The sequence below is a fragment of the Diadema antillarum genome, unplaced genomic scaffold (assembly GCF_040938485.1).
Source record: "Diadema antillarum isolate AM-2024a unplaced genomic scaffold, OU_Dant_1.0 scf00000217, whole genome shotgun sequence".
NCBI classification, from domain to species: Eukaryota; Metazoa; Echinodermata; class Echinoidea; order Diadematoida; family Diadematidae; genus Diadema; species Diadema antillarum.
The window spans coordinates 723,991-745,626 of record NW_027271106.1 but is presented as its reverse complement, the minus strand read 5'-3'; the positions used below and the strand labels follow the sequence as shown (position 1 = coordinate 745,626).

Genomic DNA, 21,636 nt, shown 5'->3' with positions numbered 1-21,636 from the left:
AGAGAAGGGCAAATCACCAAGAAATGATCTTAAAGATAGACACATGAAAGGCATTGAAACATGCTCAAAACAATTTTTGAAATGTATAACTTAAATACAAGCCATGAACTTACAGCAAGCTACAAACCCACATTCCTGATTGCCCTGAGCCACTAAAACTTCCCATTGGGCAGGTGAAATAAATGGATACTATTAAATGCACAGGACACTTCCACAATATAGTTTATTTGCGTAAATGGGGAAATATATTCTTTGTTTGGTGTGTGTAATGCCAGTCATATTATGTGTCATAAGCAAAAATCCATGAAAAATTCCCATGTCATCAATGTGATTATGTGGAAACAGAGTGAAAATAATTTGTAGCATTCCAGTAAAGCTTTTTTGTCTCTCTTCTCCTTCCAAGAGTCTCATGAAGACAGCCTGCGATTTTAAAATAATACCATAGCGAACTCCTCCTTTAAGATGAGTACATACAGCTGGCCTGCACTACCCCCCTTGTGCGTTCTTCAAACAGACTGGCCACTCCAATCTCACACACTGAATGCACTCAATCCCCTCCGAGATGGGAGGCACAAGAAATAAGGAAGGGGGTGTGGGGTTGGGACCGAGTTCCTCCTGCTGCTTCCTAGTAGATGTAAGGGATGATCCTGTACTTGACAGTGCTGCAGTACTTGTCCCAGGCCCCTCCGTACTTCTGCCGGCAGGCGGCGTCATCCCTCCGCTCGCGATGCACGAGGAGGATGAAGAAGTAGATCGGGTAGAAGTATGGCACGACGCTTCCGAATCCTGAACGGGGAAGAAAACGTAAACGATAATTACACATTTTTGTGAAGTTCTGTGGTCCTGTCAGAAGTACTCCACAACTGTTAACCCAATAAGATTTTTCAGGGTAAAGCATATCTGGCTTGTGAGTTTGCCTTGTTTTGTTTTTTTCACACTAAAAAAACAACTGAGTGCTTTCACATCGTTTGAACTGATTTCAGTGCACTCCCATTATAATGAACACATTTATAACAAACATGGTTATAACAAAATTCCAGTTAGGACAAGGAAAAACTTCATCCACTATATCTGCTCTATGATTTTTATTGTTAATTTGTTTGGTTATACAAAATTTCGACATAACAAGAGAAAAATGCCGGTCCTGAGGACTTTGTTATTTCGGGAGTCGACTGCACAATGATCTTTGCAAATGCACTTCTATGACAACAGCAAATGAAGAATTCCTCTCTTCCATTCATTTTACAATGCTGTGTGGTTACCTTTCTGAAAATTTGTGTGTACATGATGTGTGAAATGAGCACTAAGAGATACCATACCAATGTTACAGGGCACATCCACAACTATGCAGTCTTTTATGACATTTACGTTAACTTTTACACATATACAACATGGAAGTTGAGGAAGAGGAAGTATACTGTACTTGAGTGACCCGCACCTCGTCATAGTTAATGTTAATGCATGTTTAATTCACACTACGTCACTGAAATTTTATGAAATCCCATTCACATAAAGGAAAAATGCTGAAGATTCCAATGGAGCTACCTACAAGTTCAATGATCGGATACTGGAAATTTGCAGCTATCGTCATCAAACACGAACAATGCGGAATAGTTGAGTGCTAAGGAAGGGGCCCGCACCTCGCCACCCCGTGCTCCCATAGACAAAGCACATAAAAGACGTGTGCTGGTGACTGTGATGATACTTGATAACACAAATTCCTTACATAAATCAAAGATTTTCAAGAAAAACTGTTCGTTTTTCACCTCAGTTTGCTTGGTTGTGGTAACCTCGCAAAGTTTCAAGCGTACTGCATACAGTCCTGGGGATACATTTTTGTTCAGTGCACTTGTAGCAATTTTGCGCCGGGTGACGATATTAGGGCCCCTGACAAGGTGCGGGTACCTCACTATACATAGAAACACACCTGTGCACAGTGACCATGACAATGCCATGAGAAGGTCACCAAGGTAGTTTGGTTTGCGGACGAATCCCCACCAGCCAGAGATGAGCAACCTCCTACCGGTGTCCGTTGGAATGGTCACCAGATCTGTCCAATTGCAGGCGAAATCAAAAGACGACAAAACAAGATATGAATGAATCATCACCTTAATAAGCAACAGCATAGACAAATGCATCAATAAATGAACAAATGTCATGGGGATGACCATAAGAAGAATTTCTGTTATTCCAAGTACATGCAAACTGGCATAAAAATTCAACCTTTTTTTTTTCTGGTAGAGTGAATGGCAAGAACTGTACACTCCACATCGAGTCTCACTTGTCATCCAACATCTCAAGTCATACAACCACTCAAAGTACCATTAAAAACAATGAATAAATGGCAAGAAGTCTTTCCCATTTTCTTCCTCACAAATATCTGCTGCATCTAACATTTCATAACAATCACCAAGAAATACAAAAGCATCTGTATTTGTCTCTGCCTGTCTTTTTCTCTGATGCTTGAAATGCTTTTAATTTTGTTATGGACAACAATATAAAATTATGAATGCAGTGGAACTGAATTGTCACAATGCTGTGATTTATAAGAAACAACAACTTTGCTTACTTCTCCCTCAATTTTTTGTTTTTGTTTTTGTTTAAGACCATGCAGAAGATATGCAACTTACGAGAGACAGTCTTGCCATGTGGGTTCTCCCTGAAGGAATTCTTCTGGCTGTTGGCCATACGGAAGATGCAGTATCCTAGGGCTGCAGGAGAAAACAAGTAGAGGATAAATTGTAATATGATATGAAGATATATGCCATAGCAAATGAACAAAAACATATGGAATACTGTTTTTGACTAATTTCTAACAAATTTCTTGCAGACTAAATTGTAATACCCATTACTGTACGAGCTGAAATTTTCACGTAGAGAAATTTTCGTGAATTGCTACTTGGAGGACATTTTCGCGTGCTGTTAATTTCGCGGTTGCGAGGGTCTAACTGAACTTACTTATTCACGCGTTGTTATTTTCGTGGTTCAAAAGGCTATTCACGAAATTCGCGAAAATAAAACCACCGCGAAAATTTCAGCTCCTACAGTACTGTAAAACGTCAGAATTTTCACATGATGAATTTTTTTGTGCTGACTGGCTAAAAAACATATTTGCGGGTTCTTGAGTCTGCGATACGAAATTATTCACTTGTACGTTTCCATCCAATTCACAGAAAAGACAGGATTTGATATACCATTTTTCTGCATGAAAATTGATGTGCTGCACACTCCATTCAAATGTGCCGGCTGTGCAGAACTACTGCACACACACATATGCTCACATAAATACTACTAGGGCAAATGAATACACACACACTCGAACGGGCCAAGCCCATGATTCAGCCTGTTCAAAAGGTGCACAGAAAGTTGTTAAGATATTTTCATGGATTATAGAATTCGGGCTAGCCAAAAGTTGACGGAAATAGGTGAATATAATGTACCACAAAAATCTCCCGTTCCAGGATACTGTAAAACCAGAAATTTTGGCGTGAATGTTAATTTCGAGAATTTCTTGAGAGCAAAAATTTTGCAGAATTATAACACACAAGCGAAAGTTCTTGTCTACACTATGCAATTGACAAAAATTTCATGGTGCAAAAACAGCTGTCTCCTCCACTTGCAAAAAATTTCATGCCAGAAATATTTCTGGTTTCACAGTAAATTTTTGTGATCTCCCATCCTGGAGAAGGATGTATAGCACACTTGTGTTTCAGGATGCATTTATAGCAGCTCTCAATTTCATGAATATCAGTCGACTTGTGAAATAAACCATCTATGTTGTATGTATGACTGTAGTGTTGGGAGTGAATGATGTGATGCAAAACTTACAGAAAAGCATGGCAACTGGAATGAGGCAGCGCTGGTCGAAGCCAGGGGCGTGGTCCACAAGGTAGCGTGCCTGCAAGGAGTAGGTGAAAGGCACCCAGGCCAGGTCACCAAAGACCAGCATGAAGCCAAAACCATCCTGGATGATGTCCATGGTCGTCAGGATGGCAGACTGTGAAGAACAAAGCAGGAATAGGAATTAGGATGGTAAATGATAATGCTTATAAAACATTAAACACTTCCTAAAACTAAGGAACAAAAAAAAAAAGCACATACCAAACAAGAAAAGTAAAACCAAATAAACACAAACACACGAAAAGAGTAACATGCAGGATGACTGAATTTCATGAGCTTGTTTTTGTACAAAAATTGCATTGGGTCTACAGGCAATTCAGAACACAAACAAACAAACCTAATATAAGGTGATATAGAGCATATTGTGCATTTTATGACACAGAATACATTTGCATCTCCTCATTTATTGATTAACAAGCTACTGTGCAAAAATCCGGTATCCTGCTGATCCCTTTCATAAAATTAATACAATCAAAAAGAAAATAAAAACAAACAAAATGCTCTGGTAAACCTGACTTTGCACAAACTAATTTCTTTGACCGTTTCTATTCTTTTTAGAACACACTGGCTGCCATCTTGTTAACAGTGACGCAAGATGAAGTTACCTCATACAGCAGGGCATCAAAGACATAGACGAACTGGAAGATACAGATGAGGATGAGGTTCCAGGGGGCGTTGTCTGGGAAGTCTGTCCACACTTTGGCCAGGCAGGCAAAGTTGATGAGTGCCTACAGGTATGGTGGGAGATACACGAAACATGCATACCACAGTAAATCCTTCTGTTCTTCACCGCGGCAGGAAAGTTTATCAGATGGGGATTCGTAAAGATTTGTTTGGCCCAGTAATCGCAAGACAGAAAAGGTTCTATGCTCTTACACCAGTAAGATCAAAAGGATGTGTACACTATGTACTGAGTGTATTTGGGAGAATATTGATGTGAATACACATGAAAAAAGCTGTGTATATACAAAGAATTTTCACAGAAACAGCTTGCTGTGGCGGATGAATTTTTTGTACCGTCATAAAATACAAATGCAGAGGTTTTTTTTCCCCGATTTGGTTACACACTTTATATAAGAGAGTCTCAAATAAACAAAACATGACACAGGTGAATTTTCACAATAATTCAACCTATCATGAACAATGCGACAAAATTCTTTTAAGAGGGTGAAAAGTAATAAAACACTGCATAATTTAAGTGCTGCTGGACTCTTATTAGAGATGGCTTTGCCAAATCACAGAAATATGAAAATTCAGGAATAACTCAATAAGCTTAATTTTTTTTTGTTTTTTGTCAGTAGATTTTTTTGTCGCCACTTCACAAAAAGAAAGAAAGAGAGACATTAATGATTGTGCTGACATCAAGGTAATCACTACTCACCCAAAGGAAGAGTCCTGGACGAAGCTCACAGAAGTACTTCAGGTCCAAGCTACCAACGCGAGGGTTCAGCTCGTGGCCGATGAAGAAGTCATAGATGACATTACCTGTTCATGTGACGTTTGTTACAAGAGCAAGGTCTCAGGAAGTTCCAAGTGTACATATAACATCAGTACTTTGCAACATTCATATTACTATTACACTGGCCAAATATCAATCGTATTTCACAGAATTTGCAAGACCTGTGTATTGTCACAAATTTGACAGACCTATGAAGGTGTTAGTACCTATAAGTATAAATTAGAAAAATACATTTTTAAATTATCATTTACTGTCTTCAAGTAGACATCACAAGCTCATGTTTTTAATTTCATGTATAATTGCAGAACTCTTTTTGCAATGTCACACATACTGCCAATTTTTTTTTTTCCTGTCTTCTGCACATGTGCATGAACAATAATCTCACCTAGACCAGTATCACCAGTCAATGTTTATGCCTGACATCATGAATACCATTTGATATCCATCACGGATGTACATAAAATTTTCTTATCCTCGTCATTTTTGTTTTCCTTGTTTATAGGTTCTTTTTCTTTCAAATGTGGGGGATTTGGAGGGGAGGGGAAGGGGGATGAGTTTAGCCAATGGTTGGAGCTGATACTTTCAAAGGCACCCACCAGAATTTCCGCCTGGTGCCAGGGCCGTGTTTGGCGCCCTCCGTGCCTTGATGTAGAGGACGAGACTGAAGAGGAAGGAGAAGAGGACGGCTGCTGTCATCAGCGGCAGGAACTTGTCGACGATGAATTCCACCCCACACTTGTAGTACACCATGGCGCCAAATGAGGCAAAGGTCACTACCAGGGCAAACAAACCTGTTTTTGGGGTGGCAGAAAGAGAGACACTGAGCATCAAGGAAATGTATTTATTTTTTTGTTTTGTTTGAGGGGATCATCTTTGCTAGATCAAGTGATGAAAAGGATTTTTTTTTTTGTACACATCAAAAAAAAAAAAATGCTTTCACAGTATGTGATCCTGCATCACAAAACCAACATAAAGTCGCCACGACATGGATTTTGTTACGTAAGGGTAGATTCTGAAAGAGCAGACACTTAAGCTTTGAAATGATATGAAACTCAATACAATTAGACTTTCCAAACCTATCTAAATAATGGACAGAATGTATACACCCTGGAAGAGTGTTGAACGAGAAAAGAGGCATTGAAGTTTAGGGTAGACTATTCAAGTGCTTGATCTCACCACAATGTGCTCTGTGCAATGAATAGGACAAAAAACATGATGTACTAGAAATGTCGCTAAGGCGACTGCTATGCCTCCGCCATGATGCATGATTCTCCTAATAGGTCTATAGTATATGTGGACAATGTATAATTACATTTTCACAATATTGGCAAAATATTGAAATTACATGTTTGTCACAAATGTGTTGAATGTTCACCTTCCTTTACCTAGGTTTAATTAGATGAATAGGAGAGCATGTATTTGGGGATTCAAGGACTTTAACTTGACTTTGACCCATTCATAAGTGTATGAATACTGTAATTTCAAGGTATGGAGAAAAAGTGTAATTTCTGTATTGAAAAGTACACCGTTACCATTTTCTTTTGGCCTTTGACCCTAAAATTCATAGGATAATCACTGTCAGGCAGAACATGCACAAATATGTAGTAAGTTTCAAGATAACTTGAGCAACTTCTGAGATATGGAGGAAAAAGTTAGTTCAGCACTTTCCCTTGATCTTTGACCTTTTGACCTTTGAGGCAAACCCCCACCCCCCCCCCCAAAAAAAAAAAAAAAAAAAAAAGAGAAAAAGAAAATTTCCAGATAATCTAGGTTATACATGCATACACCAAGTGTAAAAAAAAAAAATTGCTGGCATTACATAAATACATGTATGAGGGAAATAGTAAAAATTTGAAGTGTTGCACTTGACCTTTGACCCCTGACCTTTGACCCTATGAACCCTAGATTCTCTAGATGATAACTGCCAGTCAGTACGTGTATATATACTATGTTCCATGAAGATACCTTGAACAATTTCCAAGGTAAAAAAAGGAGAAAAAAAGCGAAGTTTTAATATTTTAACTTAACCTTTTGACCTTTGACCTCATGACCCAAAACTTTCACCAGAGAATTTTAATTGGGTAATACATGTTTACACTACAAGTTTCAAGAAAATATCTTCAGGCATTGCATAGATATGGAGGAAATAGTGAAATTTTACGTATTTGACCTTGACCTTTTGACCTTTGACCTTGACCATGTGCACCCAAAAGTTGATAGGCACAACTTCACCCCCTAATACACATACATGCCAAGTTTCATTAGGATACCTTAAAAGGTTTTGATAGTTACCCTGTCCACAAAATTTATTACGGACGGACGGACGGACGGACAACCCGAAAACATAATGCCTCCGGCACCACTTCGTGGTGGAGGCATAAAAACTCTGTAGCAACCACAATGAAGGGATTATCAGATTGAGCTGAAATTTTACATGCTCAAGAGGCACACTCCACTCATGACTAATACAAACTTTCAAAGCAGTGGCATTATCTTGTAAAAACTTATTAGAGTTGAAAGTGAAGAGTGTGTAGAGGTTTTCTAAGAAATGATAAGGGGCCCTAAAGACATACCTAATCACACTATTCAACAACTACAAAAACTATTCTAGAAAGACTGCAAAAAAAAACCTCCCTCAATTTCTCACTCGTTTCAAGTTCCCAAACTTTAGAATTATGTACAAGAATTGGTCTTTCAATAACATAAAAAGTTACAGATTGACTAGGTTGACCCTTCACAACATTTTGAGTCCTTACATAAAATTGGGGTGTGTGACTTTTCTTTGCTTTGTGATGCAAGGTGACATTTTGTCGGCCATAATTTAAAATCCATGAAATAAGTGACTCAAAATGCATGTAACGTACCAAAAGAGAAGTTTTCATATCCAACGTTTCCTACTTCTTCCCTGGTAATTTGAAATGCGATTTTCATAGTAACCTCATTACAAAAGCTCATTACAAAAGGAGGCTGTCAAAGAGAAAAAAAAGTGAATAAAACTCAACAATTTCATGGCATGACAAATTTTGTTTCATCCTTCAAATAAGTGAGAGCACATAATGGATTACCATTGGTCCTGTAGCTTAGTCTCCTCCCAGACCTGAGAGGCTGCCCCTGCACCACCTGTGGGGTATTAAAAAAAAATGAAGTAAGATATGCATTAAAAAAACACACAGAGTATAATGTGTCAGATATGATTCCTAAAGTCTACTTGTCAATTAGCAAATCTAAAGGTTCTGCAACCTCCAGCTTTCACTACAATTAACAACCGACCATGTAAAAGTGCCAGCTACAACTGGTATATATGGAACAAAACAACATTGTAGAAATTATTAAAGCTATTACATGCACACTCCTCTTCTTTACAGGAAACAAATTCACAATGAAGCTGGTATTCTTATTTTTTATCAGATGCAATGGACATAAAATCTGCATGAAATCCTGTTTGAACCAGTCTGTGACAAGCTTTAAAGGTCAACATCAAATATCTGTTCACTCTGGATAATGCAAACCTCCTCCATAGCCGCAGTCACACTACATAAAACTATGTGTAGTTTGCTTCCCAGTAACTTCCAGAAGTTTGAGCATGCGGTTACATTATAGACAAAACTATATGTAGTGTCAGCAATAGGATATACCCCGTACTTTATGCCACTTGCAGGTAAAAAATGCAAATGCGCAACAGCGTACATAAGAATGCACAATGTTCGTACAAAACGATCTATTATGCCGTCGCAGACTTAAGTTTCAGCAGTGCACTCTCACACAGCACAAATCTTCACGTAGTTTTGCTAGAAGTGAAAAACTTCCCAAGTGCACTGCAGGAAGTTTGTGGGAAGTTTTTGCTGATAACTTCTCAAGAAATTTGTGGTCAAACTGCCCAAACTAAGCAAAGCAAAATACTGGGTAGTAAGACTATGATTAGTTTTGTATAGTGTGACTGCGCCACCTTATGAGATGACCGATCTCAGCCACCATTACCTTGCCGATGGGAATCAGGGCCAAGATGGCCTGGAAGAGGAACCAGCCGAGGTAGAGCAGGTAGGCATCCTGGTCATAGTAGTCCTTCCAGTTGAGGGAGAAGGGAGGCTTGTGGGTCAGCTGACAGGCAGACGGTAGGCAGGTGAAGTACAGGTAGTAGACCACAAAGGGCAGGCCAAAAATCATCAGGAATGTGCCTGGATGAAGGGAGGGAGGATGGTGGAAAGGGAGGAACTTGTATCAGTCAATGAAGATGCCATACACAGGTGGCACTACAAGTGCTGCAGACTTTTTCTATGCAACTCAAAACGAGGTATCAATTATTTCAAAATTTGGGCCGCAACATTATCCACTGTGTGCTCTTTTATTGTTTATTTGTTCGTTTATAACGATATTATAATGAAAGAAAACTGCCAGTCGCGAGGACTGCATTATAATGGGAGTCCACTATATCCATATCCTAAGCTACAGACTGCTACTGTCTAAACACACTCACATGGATCTTCCACCTAAATTTCAGGATAGGATCTTGACTTACCGATAGGCCCTCCAAACTCATAGTGTGTTGTCTTTGGAACTCTGCCTGACTTCATCTCGACTAAAGGTTCAAGAATCTGCTTCCCGGATCTCGTCTGTGCCCTGGTTGTGTAGGTGTGGTGCTCAGTTTTTGTCACAGTCTGGATTGAGGTAATACAGGAAAACAGTATATCACAGACGAAGACACTGCCTTCGGTAATATATCATCAGCAGGAATGATAAAACGTTACCTCAAAATTTCTATGCAAAAGCAGGTTGTTATGGGTGTGCCTTTTTCCTATGCACACTGTAATATGACTTACCAGCGGTGGAATAATTCCAATGTGCAAGAACCAGTTTTGTCTGATAAGTATTAACTATGGAATAGTTGCCTCAAAGGGCCTTCAAACTGGGAAGCACAGTAACAATTGTCTAGTATTGGAGGGGTGGAGGATGTATATACATTGTATACAATGTGTCAAACAAAGCGTGACATCACTGCAGCTTCAAGCACTTACATTGCAGTATGCTATATTCTCCCAACCCCCTCCGGCTCCCAAATATTTGTAGCTGCAGTCTGCTAAAAAAGTACAAACGCATTACAAGGCTATAGTCTAGACTATCATATAATCTGCAAAAATGAAAGAATGGATCCTTGACATGAATGGGACAAGACACCGCAAAGGGTAATCCATGTAATTGTAGGACTACAGCTCGAGGGAAGATTCAATATAAGACTCTGTAAGTTTCTTGTCACTCTTTATAAACAAGAAAATACACGTTGCACACTGAAATTAGGTGATTAAATCTCTGATTCTTTAAAATATGTGAAAAATGTTAGTCAACAACAACAACAAAAAAGGTAGTGAACTGCAAGCCACGGCAATCCATGCTGTACAATTCTATTGTACTGCATGGAATTTCATAAAAGTCCCTAGTACACATTGAGTGTCTCATCTTACTGGTGAAGTACTGTAACTAACCTGGAAGCAGTGCTTCTGAGTTTGATTTCTCTCCCTTACTATGATGGTTAGCCAAAATCCTTTGAAGTTACATTTATCATAAAAATATACAGCATTCAGCATGCAACAAAGTGGATCAGCTTGTGCATAAGAAAAAGATTAATGCCTGATAAATATACTTTCATTTCAACACATCTATTGTCAGTTTTAAGTGAATTCTAAATGAGTGAAAGCCATATATGGTATCAAATGTTTGTATCAAAATTCACACATCAAATTTTTACACAAGGCCTGAGACCCACAAAATGCTGCTTAATCATTACTTCACTGCAAAAATTGTTCGATCAAAATTAATTTCTAAGACATGAATTTGCATGTGATGTAACATACAATATACACATCTAATATTCATATTGCCAAGTAATTCATTATCCAACAACTGCTAATGATATCTAATTGAATTTTTGATATGTCTCATGCAAGACAATTAAAATCGTGAATAAACAAAGTGAATGGACACACAAACACACAAATACTGTATACGCTATATATTTCGCGGGGGTTTTATTTTCGCGAGTCGGGAGCTATTCGCGAAATTAACAACACGTGAAAATATTACCTTCCAAAATGAATCCCTTGCCTTGATGATACGAACATTTCAGTACTAGTATACCATGTCACGACTTACCGAACAGACCATACTGGCTAAGCTTGTTTACGCACGTCCACGTCTACTTACGAATACTGTAGAGAGCCAATCCATTATCGCAAGGGGACCACTCGTCAGAAATCTAGCGCGATGGACTTAACCACTTCAAAAATGTTGAATTCTAACTTACTAGTTCGCAGAGTTTGGTACATTTTTTTCATGCAGTGTATAACTAGTATCATTTTTATTTGCTAGTAAGTTGAAAATTCACACTTTCTTTGCCACTTCATATTTTCTCTGGTCCCCCAATCGCGAATTTAACCACTCGCGAATATGTGTGACAGCGGTAATTCGCGAAAATTTATGTACGCGAAAATTATAGCGTATACAGTATACAATGTAAACATGACTAAGGTACATAACACCTCAAACATATATGAATTACCTAAAAGATGTTTTATGACTTATCAGTCATGTTACTATGCATTTAAATGTGACTTGATTTTTAGTTGAAAGAACTTGCATAATCAGCAATCTTGTAAATTATGGAGAAAAACATCACATGTACTTCTGGCATGCAGTAAATTGCAGAAAATGTTGAATTGAAATTGATCATCATGGAAAAAGTTAAGGTTAGCAAAAAGGCCTCCCCAATGCATTATGGACCATAGCACACTGCACATATCTGGGATCTCTGAGTGATAAAGGGTTAAAGGGCAAAATATGGTCAAAGAGTAACAGCAAACTAACGCAACTCGCGTTAAGTATGTTAAAGAAATTCAACCAAGATTAAAGAAAACCAAGTTTCGCTGCTCCACAAGTTACCTTTTTCACACCTTTAGATGGGCTTAAAAAGGGCATTGGCAGACTGCGAACAACCTTGATAGTGGGATACAAACATAGTCGTATAACTTTAAAATCCTCTGGCAGGAGATGGCAACATGACAGTACCAGCAGAGGTGATGTGCAAACAATGTTCATACCAGTAAGAAATCTGAGAACTTACCTGTTGCATAAATATCTGGGCTTATGTGATGGTCACACAATAAGACTACAGATGTGTAGAGCAGTAAAATTGATGGCTGTGTAGACTACCAAATCAATGTGAGCGTCTAAACAGCATAATTAACACAGACAGGACAATCCAATTGTGCTGCTGTGGACTACCAGTCTTAATTACCATGGAATTCCTTGCCAGTTTCAGCGATGGAGGTGCTGTTGGAATGCCAGGGCAGTAACATGTGCAATTCTTACACACTTTAAGTGGGCATGGTAATCCGCATGAATAATCAGCATTGCTCAGGGTGACTTTGTAGTAGCCTGTAAAACTCAGACTCCTTACTGCAACTGCATATGGTACAATGGCTCAGTATATTTTATATTTGAAACTTAGAGATAGGACAATTCACATTATCATCCACTGAATAAGCTTATACATAGTATGTACGTGAGGCATTTTTCATTGGTGCATATCGCATTGTTTGGTTGAGAGTTTGCACAAATGGGTGTGAACATGATCACATAATAGTCTAGTCATTCAGACTGGTTCATCCATGAGGCATTCCAGTGCATGGGATGATTACTTTGGTGATTACAGCATGTAGTACTTTGACCTATAATCTGGTGTCATCTTATGCTCAGACGATAGCAACTCTTTTTTTTTTCCTCAATTGGGGGGGGGGGGGGAACTAGCAGCAAAGCATGGATTGCAGTCCATTTCACAGTACTTTTGGGTTTGAAGTGTTTGATTCAGGCAGAACTCATTTTATATCCCACACAACTATAATTATCTTAACACTCCAGATTTCTTATTATCCCCTGAAAATGTATTGAGGAAATAATAATAATAATAATAATGATAATAATAATAATAATAATAATAATAATAATAATAATAATAATAATAATAATAATAATAATAATGATAATGTAATGATGATGATGATGATAATAATAATCATAATAATACAGAATACTTATAATGTGCCAATTCCACATAACTAATGTGCTCAAGGCACAGCAGGAAAAGTGCATGAAAGGGGATGAAATGAATTACAGGTATACACAAATGAATAATGAATATACAACAAATGATGCAAAAGGACCTATTATGTTAAAGAGCAGGGTTCGAAATTGGCAATGGTCCGCTGGCCATTGGCCACCCAAAATCACGTCGGACTAGCTAAAAATCACAAAATTCTGAAGTTACTAGTCCGTCTGGCTAGCCAAAATATTGCTTCAGTGTCAAAATTGATTCTAAGTAATCCGCCTGGCTAGTTAAAAAAAAAGTTAAGTGCGACCCCTGAAGAGACGAGTACAGGTAACTAAAAAAGCCCACAAACAAACAACCAAATAGAATGATTATACAGGTCACAAAGTCTGCATTTTTTTTTCATACCTCACTATCATCATGGATCTACGTCCATGCTATCATAGAATGTTTGAAAAGCATTCACTTTATTCCCCCCCCCCCCCCCCCCACCCATCCTCTCTGGGCAACAGCATTCATATTGGGAGTTATGATCTAACAAATGGAAATTATGTACCTGATTCCTCAAGGGATGAAAAGTGTAAAGTCTCAGATTACTCGCTTATTTGCAGAGATTTGACAGATTCAATTATAAATTTATGTATTAGTGAGCCACGAGCAACAAAGAAAACAATTTTTGATTTTATTTTCTGTGTGCAGAATGAGTGATGAGGCAAACTCACGACATCCTTTCTTCTCATTATCTGGGCTTGAAAGTTGATATCTTGAATGGTTAAGTCATTAGATGAATTTCTGCTCACAACTCAGAGGTGTGTGTGAATGCTGAAATACCACCACAGAATACATGCTGATACATGTTGCACTGCCTCAAATTAGATTAGAGCCACTCTGAACTTACACTGACCCCACTCACCTCTCCCCCCTCCCATATCTATGAATGACCCCATATTTACAGTGAACTGAGAGGTATAAGGTTTGTGTGCTGTTGTCATCTCCAATAATTCAATACCTGTCTATCATGAAAATTACTCCTACTACATATTGTTGTGTTGTTCACATACTGCTTGGCATTCAAAGTAATTATGAAGATACACTGTACTCCTGTATTGAAAATTACTTTTCTGGAGCTAAAAAAATTAATTGCTTTGCAAAAAAAAAAAAAAAAAGGAGTGAATTTCTTACTCCACTTTTAAAAGATTGAGCTGCTAATTTTTCAGCTATCTCATTTCATTTGTGTGTGATGTCAACAAACTTTTCACCATTCAAATATAGACTGTAATGCTCACTACTTGTACAACTGTAAGTCAGGACATGATTGCTGTTTAAGTTCACCAATCTCCTTGATTTGGGAGTTTCTTTAAAAAAGCCGCATTGGTACAGTGATTGGTATAGTGATGCTGGTGTTGTATTCTGACACTCACCCGCGTAATGAGTTTGGTTTCAGTCCGCTTCTCTTGTGCCCTTGACACTGGTGTGTCTACGACTGCCTTCTTCTCCTCCGCCTTCTTCTCAGCTGCTGCTGGCTTTTGCGCCGGCTTTTGTGCCGGTTTTTGTGCCGGCTTCCGTGCTGGGCTGCGCGACTTCCTTTGGCTCCGAGAGGGGGAAGACTTACGAGCCGGCGAGCGAGAGCGTCTCCTACCTGGTGATCGAGACCTTGAACGTGATCGCGATCGCGTAAAGTAGGATTCAGCCTGAAATGTAGAAAAAGAAGAAAAAAATTATCTTGTATCTCTTTTGTTTTTTTACTTGCTTTTACATTTTCAGACCTCCCAGCCTATCTGGTTGAAAAATAAGGATGCTTTGGTTCAAAAGTAGGAAAATCCCACAGGCACATGTAGTACAATCATCATGAAAAATAGGAGACTTGTATTGAAACAAGAGGTACACTGTAGAAATAGTCCAAATTCAGATTCTTTCATCCAAATTCAGAAAGGTTGGGAGGTCTGCATCTTAGCATAACTTTTCCACAGAAGAGTCTGAACAAAATGCCCAGCCTGATACAGGTTATGGTAACCGTGAATCAAAGGTATTGACACATTGACTGGTGCAAATGGTTCACATCTTGAGCTGTAACAAGCCTTCAATTCTCAAGAAGTTAAACAAGCTTTGAAATAGTCACCTTCTTTCTACATTATAAGCCTCTGAAAAGCAACCTCCAATTCAGAATGGTCACCTGCACGTTATTAAGACCATGAAATTTGTGTCCCTTCAAAGAATTTGAAATGTTCAACTATAAAATTTTGATTGAAATTGGGTAAAAAAATAAATAATTTTTCAGGTAACAGTTCTTGAACGGACAATATGAATACGCAAATGGCAAAGTGAGCATGCCATTCCTTCACAACTTGCCATGATAGTCTCTGTGCATAAAATTTTGAAATTTCTAGTTTTTCATTCAAACGCAAAATATGTCCGAGGCTCAAATCCTGATATATTTACTGATCACTATTCTGAAGTTATTCAACCAGGGGGGTGTTTCATCAATTTAGTCAGCACTGACAATTTCAGCAAATCCTCGGTTTTGATTGGCTGAGAAGCTCTTGTCACTGACTATTACCATGGTAAATTTTGTCAGTGACTGACAACTTGTCAGGGCTGACAACTTTCATGAAACGGTCCCCAGGAATAGATCATGTTTCAGATTTCAATTACAGAAACATTGAATTTTCGTGATTTCTTTTTTGTACACAATCGATGGAAAATTGTGAGGTTATGACATGGTCAGCTCACTAATTTGCATATTCATATCCACTGTACAAGAATTATTTTGCAGAATTTAGCAAACTTCAAAATTTCAAAATATCCTTATTTTCCATCCAATTTCAGTCAATTTCTTTACCGTTGAACTTGTAAGATTTTACTCTTTTTATCAGACTAATCAATTTTTGGGACTAGATTTCCCGGCAGTCCTTACAAACAGGTTTTCATTGCAGTTTTTGTCAGTGACATATCATTGCTGGGGTGACAAGAAATTGTATCTGAAATTTTGGTGAAAATGACCTTTTTTAATTAATGGTCAAATATGGGTTACGTGTAAGTGATGTCCTGTCCAAATTCCAACTGTCTTACTCCAAAAAGGAAGCCACCACAGTATATCAAAGGAAAGGCTTTCCCATTCGCTATAGTGCTTTGGCCGCCATGTTTTTGGCTCTCCTGAACATTTGACATTTTGAAGATATGAGGTATTGTCGCCCCGGCGACGATATTCTACAAATTAGCAAACATTTGGCATCTTACCATTACATCCTTCTTTGGGATATCCTCCTCAGTGCCATCCTCGTATCGGACAGAGTATCCATCCTCAGTCACATCAAGGATGGTAGACTTGAACCACAGATTACTGCCCGGCCACTTGGCCATGACGGCAGTGCCGACATCAAATGTTGAAGAAGGCATGATACTTTCTTCCACCCAGTCCTGGAAATGCAGAAATGAATTGCATTGACATGGAGTTTGAATATCAATGCAAGACTTATGCATTCAAGCACTGTGTAAAGAGACTGAAAAGTCAAGGCAAATAAAAAATAAGCCATAGGAAGTGATTTTGGGTGTGAAGGCTCAACTTAAGCATGGATATACAAATGCAGACAGACTGCAAAAATGCACAGATTACAGTACACATCAATCTACGTCATGAAATTTACTGTACACATGTATTTATAACATGAAATCATTTGGCTTCACATTTTGTCTAATGAGTGATTTTGATAAGTTTCTGTCTGCTCTAAAGTGGCTCTTGCTGATGAAGCATCCCAGTTTTGAAAAAAAAAAGAAAAAAAAAAAGAATGGTCAAACCATATACATGTGTACCTCTCTCTATACTGCTTGATAACACATTGCACATAAATAGCATTCTCAACACAAAGGGGAATTATTGCACAGTATCATGTAACTTGAAAGACACTGTAAAGAAACCAAGACCTAATAAAAGTTGTATCAAGGAAATAAACTCCAATCTCTGTTATCATGTGTTTGAATGAATTAACATGCCTTTCAAAGATTTTCATTTTCACTTTCTTTCAAGAGCATCTTGTAACTTGTGACAAAATCGTCTGTTGAGAATGAGAAGGGCGTTAAGTGGTCTTGAACACTATGGGTTTGTGGCAACTTAACGCCCTTATCATTCTCAACCGATGAAATGCAGTACATTTGTACGTGTGCACTACTGCATCATTAGCACATACACTGCAGGGGCACTCCACTCAAATTTGTACATTCATGAAACATTTCCTGTTTTGGAATCAACTGATGGATTTTGAAAAACATCTTCTCCCCTCCCCTATTTTCTCAAGATCTTCCTCTTCTATCAGACCACACCCACACAAGCTAGCTGATCTGGTCTGGATCGAAGACGTTATCCCATTCTGCCATCGCACTAATTAGATATGTTGACAGAAGGAATCAAGCTGTGGTGTTTAGCTGAACCAACCCCTTCAAAGTTTGGAAGGTCAATTTGTTACAGCAAAAATATTAGGAAGCTCTTATCTAGGCTTGGAACTAGAGCACAAAGGTCACATAAGACACTTTGCTCTGAGAATGGAAGAGATGCTAGACCCTACATTACATGGTAATACAGTAGTTCACATAGTTAACAGGCAACAAGAGTCCCCCCCCCCCCCCCCCCACATTTCCATAAAAATTTAGAAGTACAGTGTATGTGTATATAATGAATATAAATGATGCACAAATATCACAAAATATTTACAAACTACAAACTATCTGGTAATCTGGGAATGTGATCTCCCAGTTTCAGTTTCAGTTCAGTTTATTTTGCACCAAGTATTAAAAATATACAGAGCATACGATAAAAAATGAAATTACAAGATGAGATACAAATAGAGAAAATTCATAAGACATACTTATTCATACAACATACAATGAGAAATAATAGGTGGTATGACTACATACAAATACAATGAATGCCATTGGTGGGGGAAGCAGCAAGAAAGGAAAAAGCCCTTGTGAGTACAATTGTATGTGTAGCTGACCCATGTACTGTAACAAACATACCTTTGACAGATTTTAAAAAAAATGTCAGTTAAGTTGACAAAACAGAACAAGTCAATACAATGCAATCATTACAAAACAAAACTACGGAGGTATGGACGATAAAAACACACACACACACACACACACACACACACAAAAACCCAGCAACAACACACAAAAGAAAAAAAGCAACCACAAAAGTTGTGGTCAGAAAATTGCTGTAGAATCCAAAATCTGATGTTAACCAACTAAATTTACAGCCCTGTATAATCATGATGAGATCCTCTTCATAAAGTACCAAAATTCAAAGATTTCCTCTTTTCAAGAATCTTTCCCTCTCTCCTTGTATCAAAACATATATACAAAACATGTCTTGAAGCAATGGAGCACGAAGCAATGTTTGGACAGTAAATCACATGATGGGTGAAAAGTCTGAAGACTTATAATCCCTGTTTACAAAACAACTTTTGCATAAATACATGAAAAATAAAATATCTAATAAAATATACAGACTATCAATATCAACAGGGAAAGTTAGGAATAATGAAACATTGCTACTATGCCCACACACACACACACACGCGCGAAAGTTGTGGTAACCAGTTTTGATACTCAGCTGTAAACATAATGGGCTCAAATTCACAAGGGTGGTTTAAATTCATAGCATCCTCTTCCTTGAAGTGGACTGTCGTTATAACACTGAAACACATACACACATGACTAATAATCTTCCGTTGTAAAAAAAGAAAGAAAGAAAAGAAAACAACTTCTTGCCCTGAAGCTCAGTTTCTTTAAAGATGATGTGATGCAAAGTGCTGTTGAAAAAACCCAAAAACTAAGAAGTTTGTAAGAGCACTATACAAATAAAATAGGGAAGTAATGACTTTTGAAGTTTCACTAATTTTTCAGGAAACAGTTCTTGACCAGTCAATATGCAAATGGCAAAGTGATATTTGGGAAAATTGTAACATCCAATGTCTGCTTTTTGAAACTTCTCTGAGAACAAGCACTTGTATCTTTTGAAACTCCCAAAGGTATTCAAAATGAATTCTTATTAGTGGAGATAGTAAAATCATAAAAGTTTAATATTTTGAAAGATGAACAATCATAAACAATATCATAAATAGAGTTAAATGACTTTTATCTTGTTATACCAATTAAGCATAATTCAGAGGAAAATTTTTTCAAAAGAAGGTCTCTGGCATGGTATAGGAAGTTTTGTATTCATGAGTTTGTTTTTGTACATGATCAATGGAAAATTGTGAGGTTCATGACATGGTTCGCTCACTCATTTGCATATATTCATGCACGGGAGGGATCCAGGAATTCCGTAAAGGGTGCAAACAATATTTCTGGTGCTACTACCGGGTTTCATCTAATTTTTTGCGTTTTATTTCTTTTGTTTTAAAAACAGATAAAGAGGGGGCCTGCGCCCCCGGTGGCCCCCCCCCCCCCCCCCCCCCCCGCACTGCTGTAGCCCCTGTGTAGGGGCCTACAGGAAGGTACTGTAACTTCAAAATGTCATAACTTCCTTATTTTTCATCCAATTTCAGTCAAACTTATACAGTTGAACTCATAAGATTTTACTCTTATTTATCAGACTACGTAGGTCCTACCGTATATTTGGACAGAATTTTCCCCTTATTAGGTGTCAAGTCAGACTTCTCCCGATATTGTAAGCTATGAGTGGACTTTATATGCATATATATGCAAAGAAGAAAGTGAGGAGAAACGATGATGACAATGAAAATAAAGCTGTCTAGACTGACTTTCTTCATGACTACAATGCAATAAAACGCTATAGAAATACTGGTACGGTAGGTGACCCTATACTATAGTATGACATCATATGTAACCACTTGTTACAGAAATTTCTTCCCATGCATGCACAAGCTCGCTCTGAAAATTCCATGCAATTTAAATGTAGAGATTTAAAACATTATTAAATGCGGGCTGGATGGAATGAATGACAAATTAGTAGTGTTAGGTGCCTACTGTTACTTTAAGTGTTGCCACTGACACTGTTAGGTCTACCTTGTGCGAGTGTCATTGTTATACAGTAAACTGAACGCGAGGAATGTTATCATTTGAACAGCATCTAGCTTCTACTCATGATTTAGAAGTAGTAGATACTAGAGATAGAGTAGAAGAGAGAGAAATCTCGAGTAGACTCAGGCCCGATTGAGTTGTTAGATTACTTCCCTGTGTGTGGGGTAAGACATCGTGCTGAGATGAAAGCACAAGTCAAATTCCAGGTGCGTAGTTTAGCATGAGTGAAGGGGCGGCAAAAGGCCAAAAGCGCTTGATGTTTGGTAGGCGTACGACTGACTGGTAGTCGTGTCCGTTTAGTCTGAATGGTCTACCGGCGCGGCGGCAAAGCCCGCCTCTGGCAAACAGCATAAACAATGTCAAGATGAACGCGAACATCTCCATCAAATTCAGTTAGACTTGGAGGTCTAAATCTACTCTAGTTGGTTATTTTTTGCGGGAAGTATGGATGGGAATTTCGCTGTAATATATAATGCTTAAATCCGACAGGTGCTCACTCACTGCTAATAACAAATCAGGCTAATAATCTTACTTGCCCTATCGACATCGATCGGGCAAGCTTTCCGTCAGACCGTAATCACATTGTGGTAATGCAGCGGCTTCCCCGAGTGTCACACACGGGACTAGGAGTAGAAGGTAGCTTGCTCGACGATTCTGTCAAGGTTTATAACATTTGATGGCAATACGCATAAAAACGCTACTTAATATCTGGTTGATCTTCATTAAAACAAGGAACACATCGTGAAGTAGAACATACCTGGTGTGTTTGATGGCACTGAAAAAACACGGTAACAAAGAGTTAACCTTGGTTGGTATTTTGCAGCGAGTGTTTACGAAGTATAGTCCGGCTTGCTCGGAATTCAAATCAACGCACAAAAAGCATGGCGCAGGCGTAACGGTCAGTCGAGGACGCGGAGCGGGAAGCCAATTGATTGGTGTATTCAAATTAGATTGGACAGGTAGCACCCAGATAAGCAATGTGATTGGTTTAAATACTTTCCTGCCATAAATTATTCCCACGCCCACAAAAGATGACACGCATCAAAAATCACAACCACAACGTCGTGAACAGTCGACTACCCTAGCCAAGAAAGCACAGCTGATTCACACCGCCCACGAACACGATCCGCAACAAAAAGACGGA

General features: G+C 38.4%; 1 protein-coding gene across 1 annotated transcript; it reads right to left on the bottom strand.

Annotated features, from left to right (window-relative positions):
• Positions 1 to 593: 593 nt before the first annotated feature.
• Positions 594 to 21,340, bottom strand: LOC139724499 (delta(14)-sterol reductase TM7SF2-like). The gene is made up of 13 exons (XM_071635634.1): positions 21,250 to 21,340; positions 16,692 to 16,871; positions 14,876 to 15,145; positions 9,876 to 10,014; positions 9,338 to 9,534; positions 8,425 to 8,479; positions 5,956 to 6,150; positions 5,282 to 5,385; positions 4,506 to 4,628; positions 3,829 to 3,997; positions 2,631 to 2,711; positions 1,928 to 2,050; positions 594 to 786 (listed from the first exon to the last, which is right to left on the bottom strand). Exons 2-13 carry the CDS (start codon positions 16,848 to 16,850, stop codon positions 626 to 628), a joined length of 1,776 nt encoding a protein of 591 aa, XP_071491735.1. The 5' UTR covers positions 16,851 to 16,871; positions 21,250 to 21,340; the 3' UTR covers positions 594 to 625.
• Positions 21,341 to 21,636: the final 296 nt, after the last annotated feature.

What these genes read in the sequence shown, in the direction of transcription:
- LOC139724499 (XM_071635634.1), bottom strand. Translation starts at nt 16,850, where the DNA reads ATGCCTTCTTCAACATTTGATGTCGGCACTGCCGTCATGGCCAAGTGG. An exon ending in TCCCAAAGAAGGATGTAATG is followed by an intron (nt 15,146 to 16,691) that starts GTAAGATGCCAA and finishes TCTACATTTCAG; the next exon opens with GCTGAATCCTACTTTACGCG. An exon ending in CCCTGATTCCCATCGGCAAG is followed by an intron (nt 8,480 to 9,337) that starts GTAATGGTGGCT and finishes AATACCCCACAG; the next exon opens with GTGGTGCAGGGGCAGCCTCT.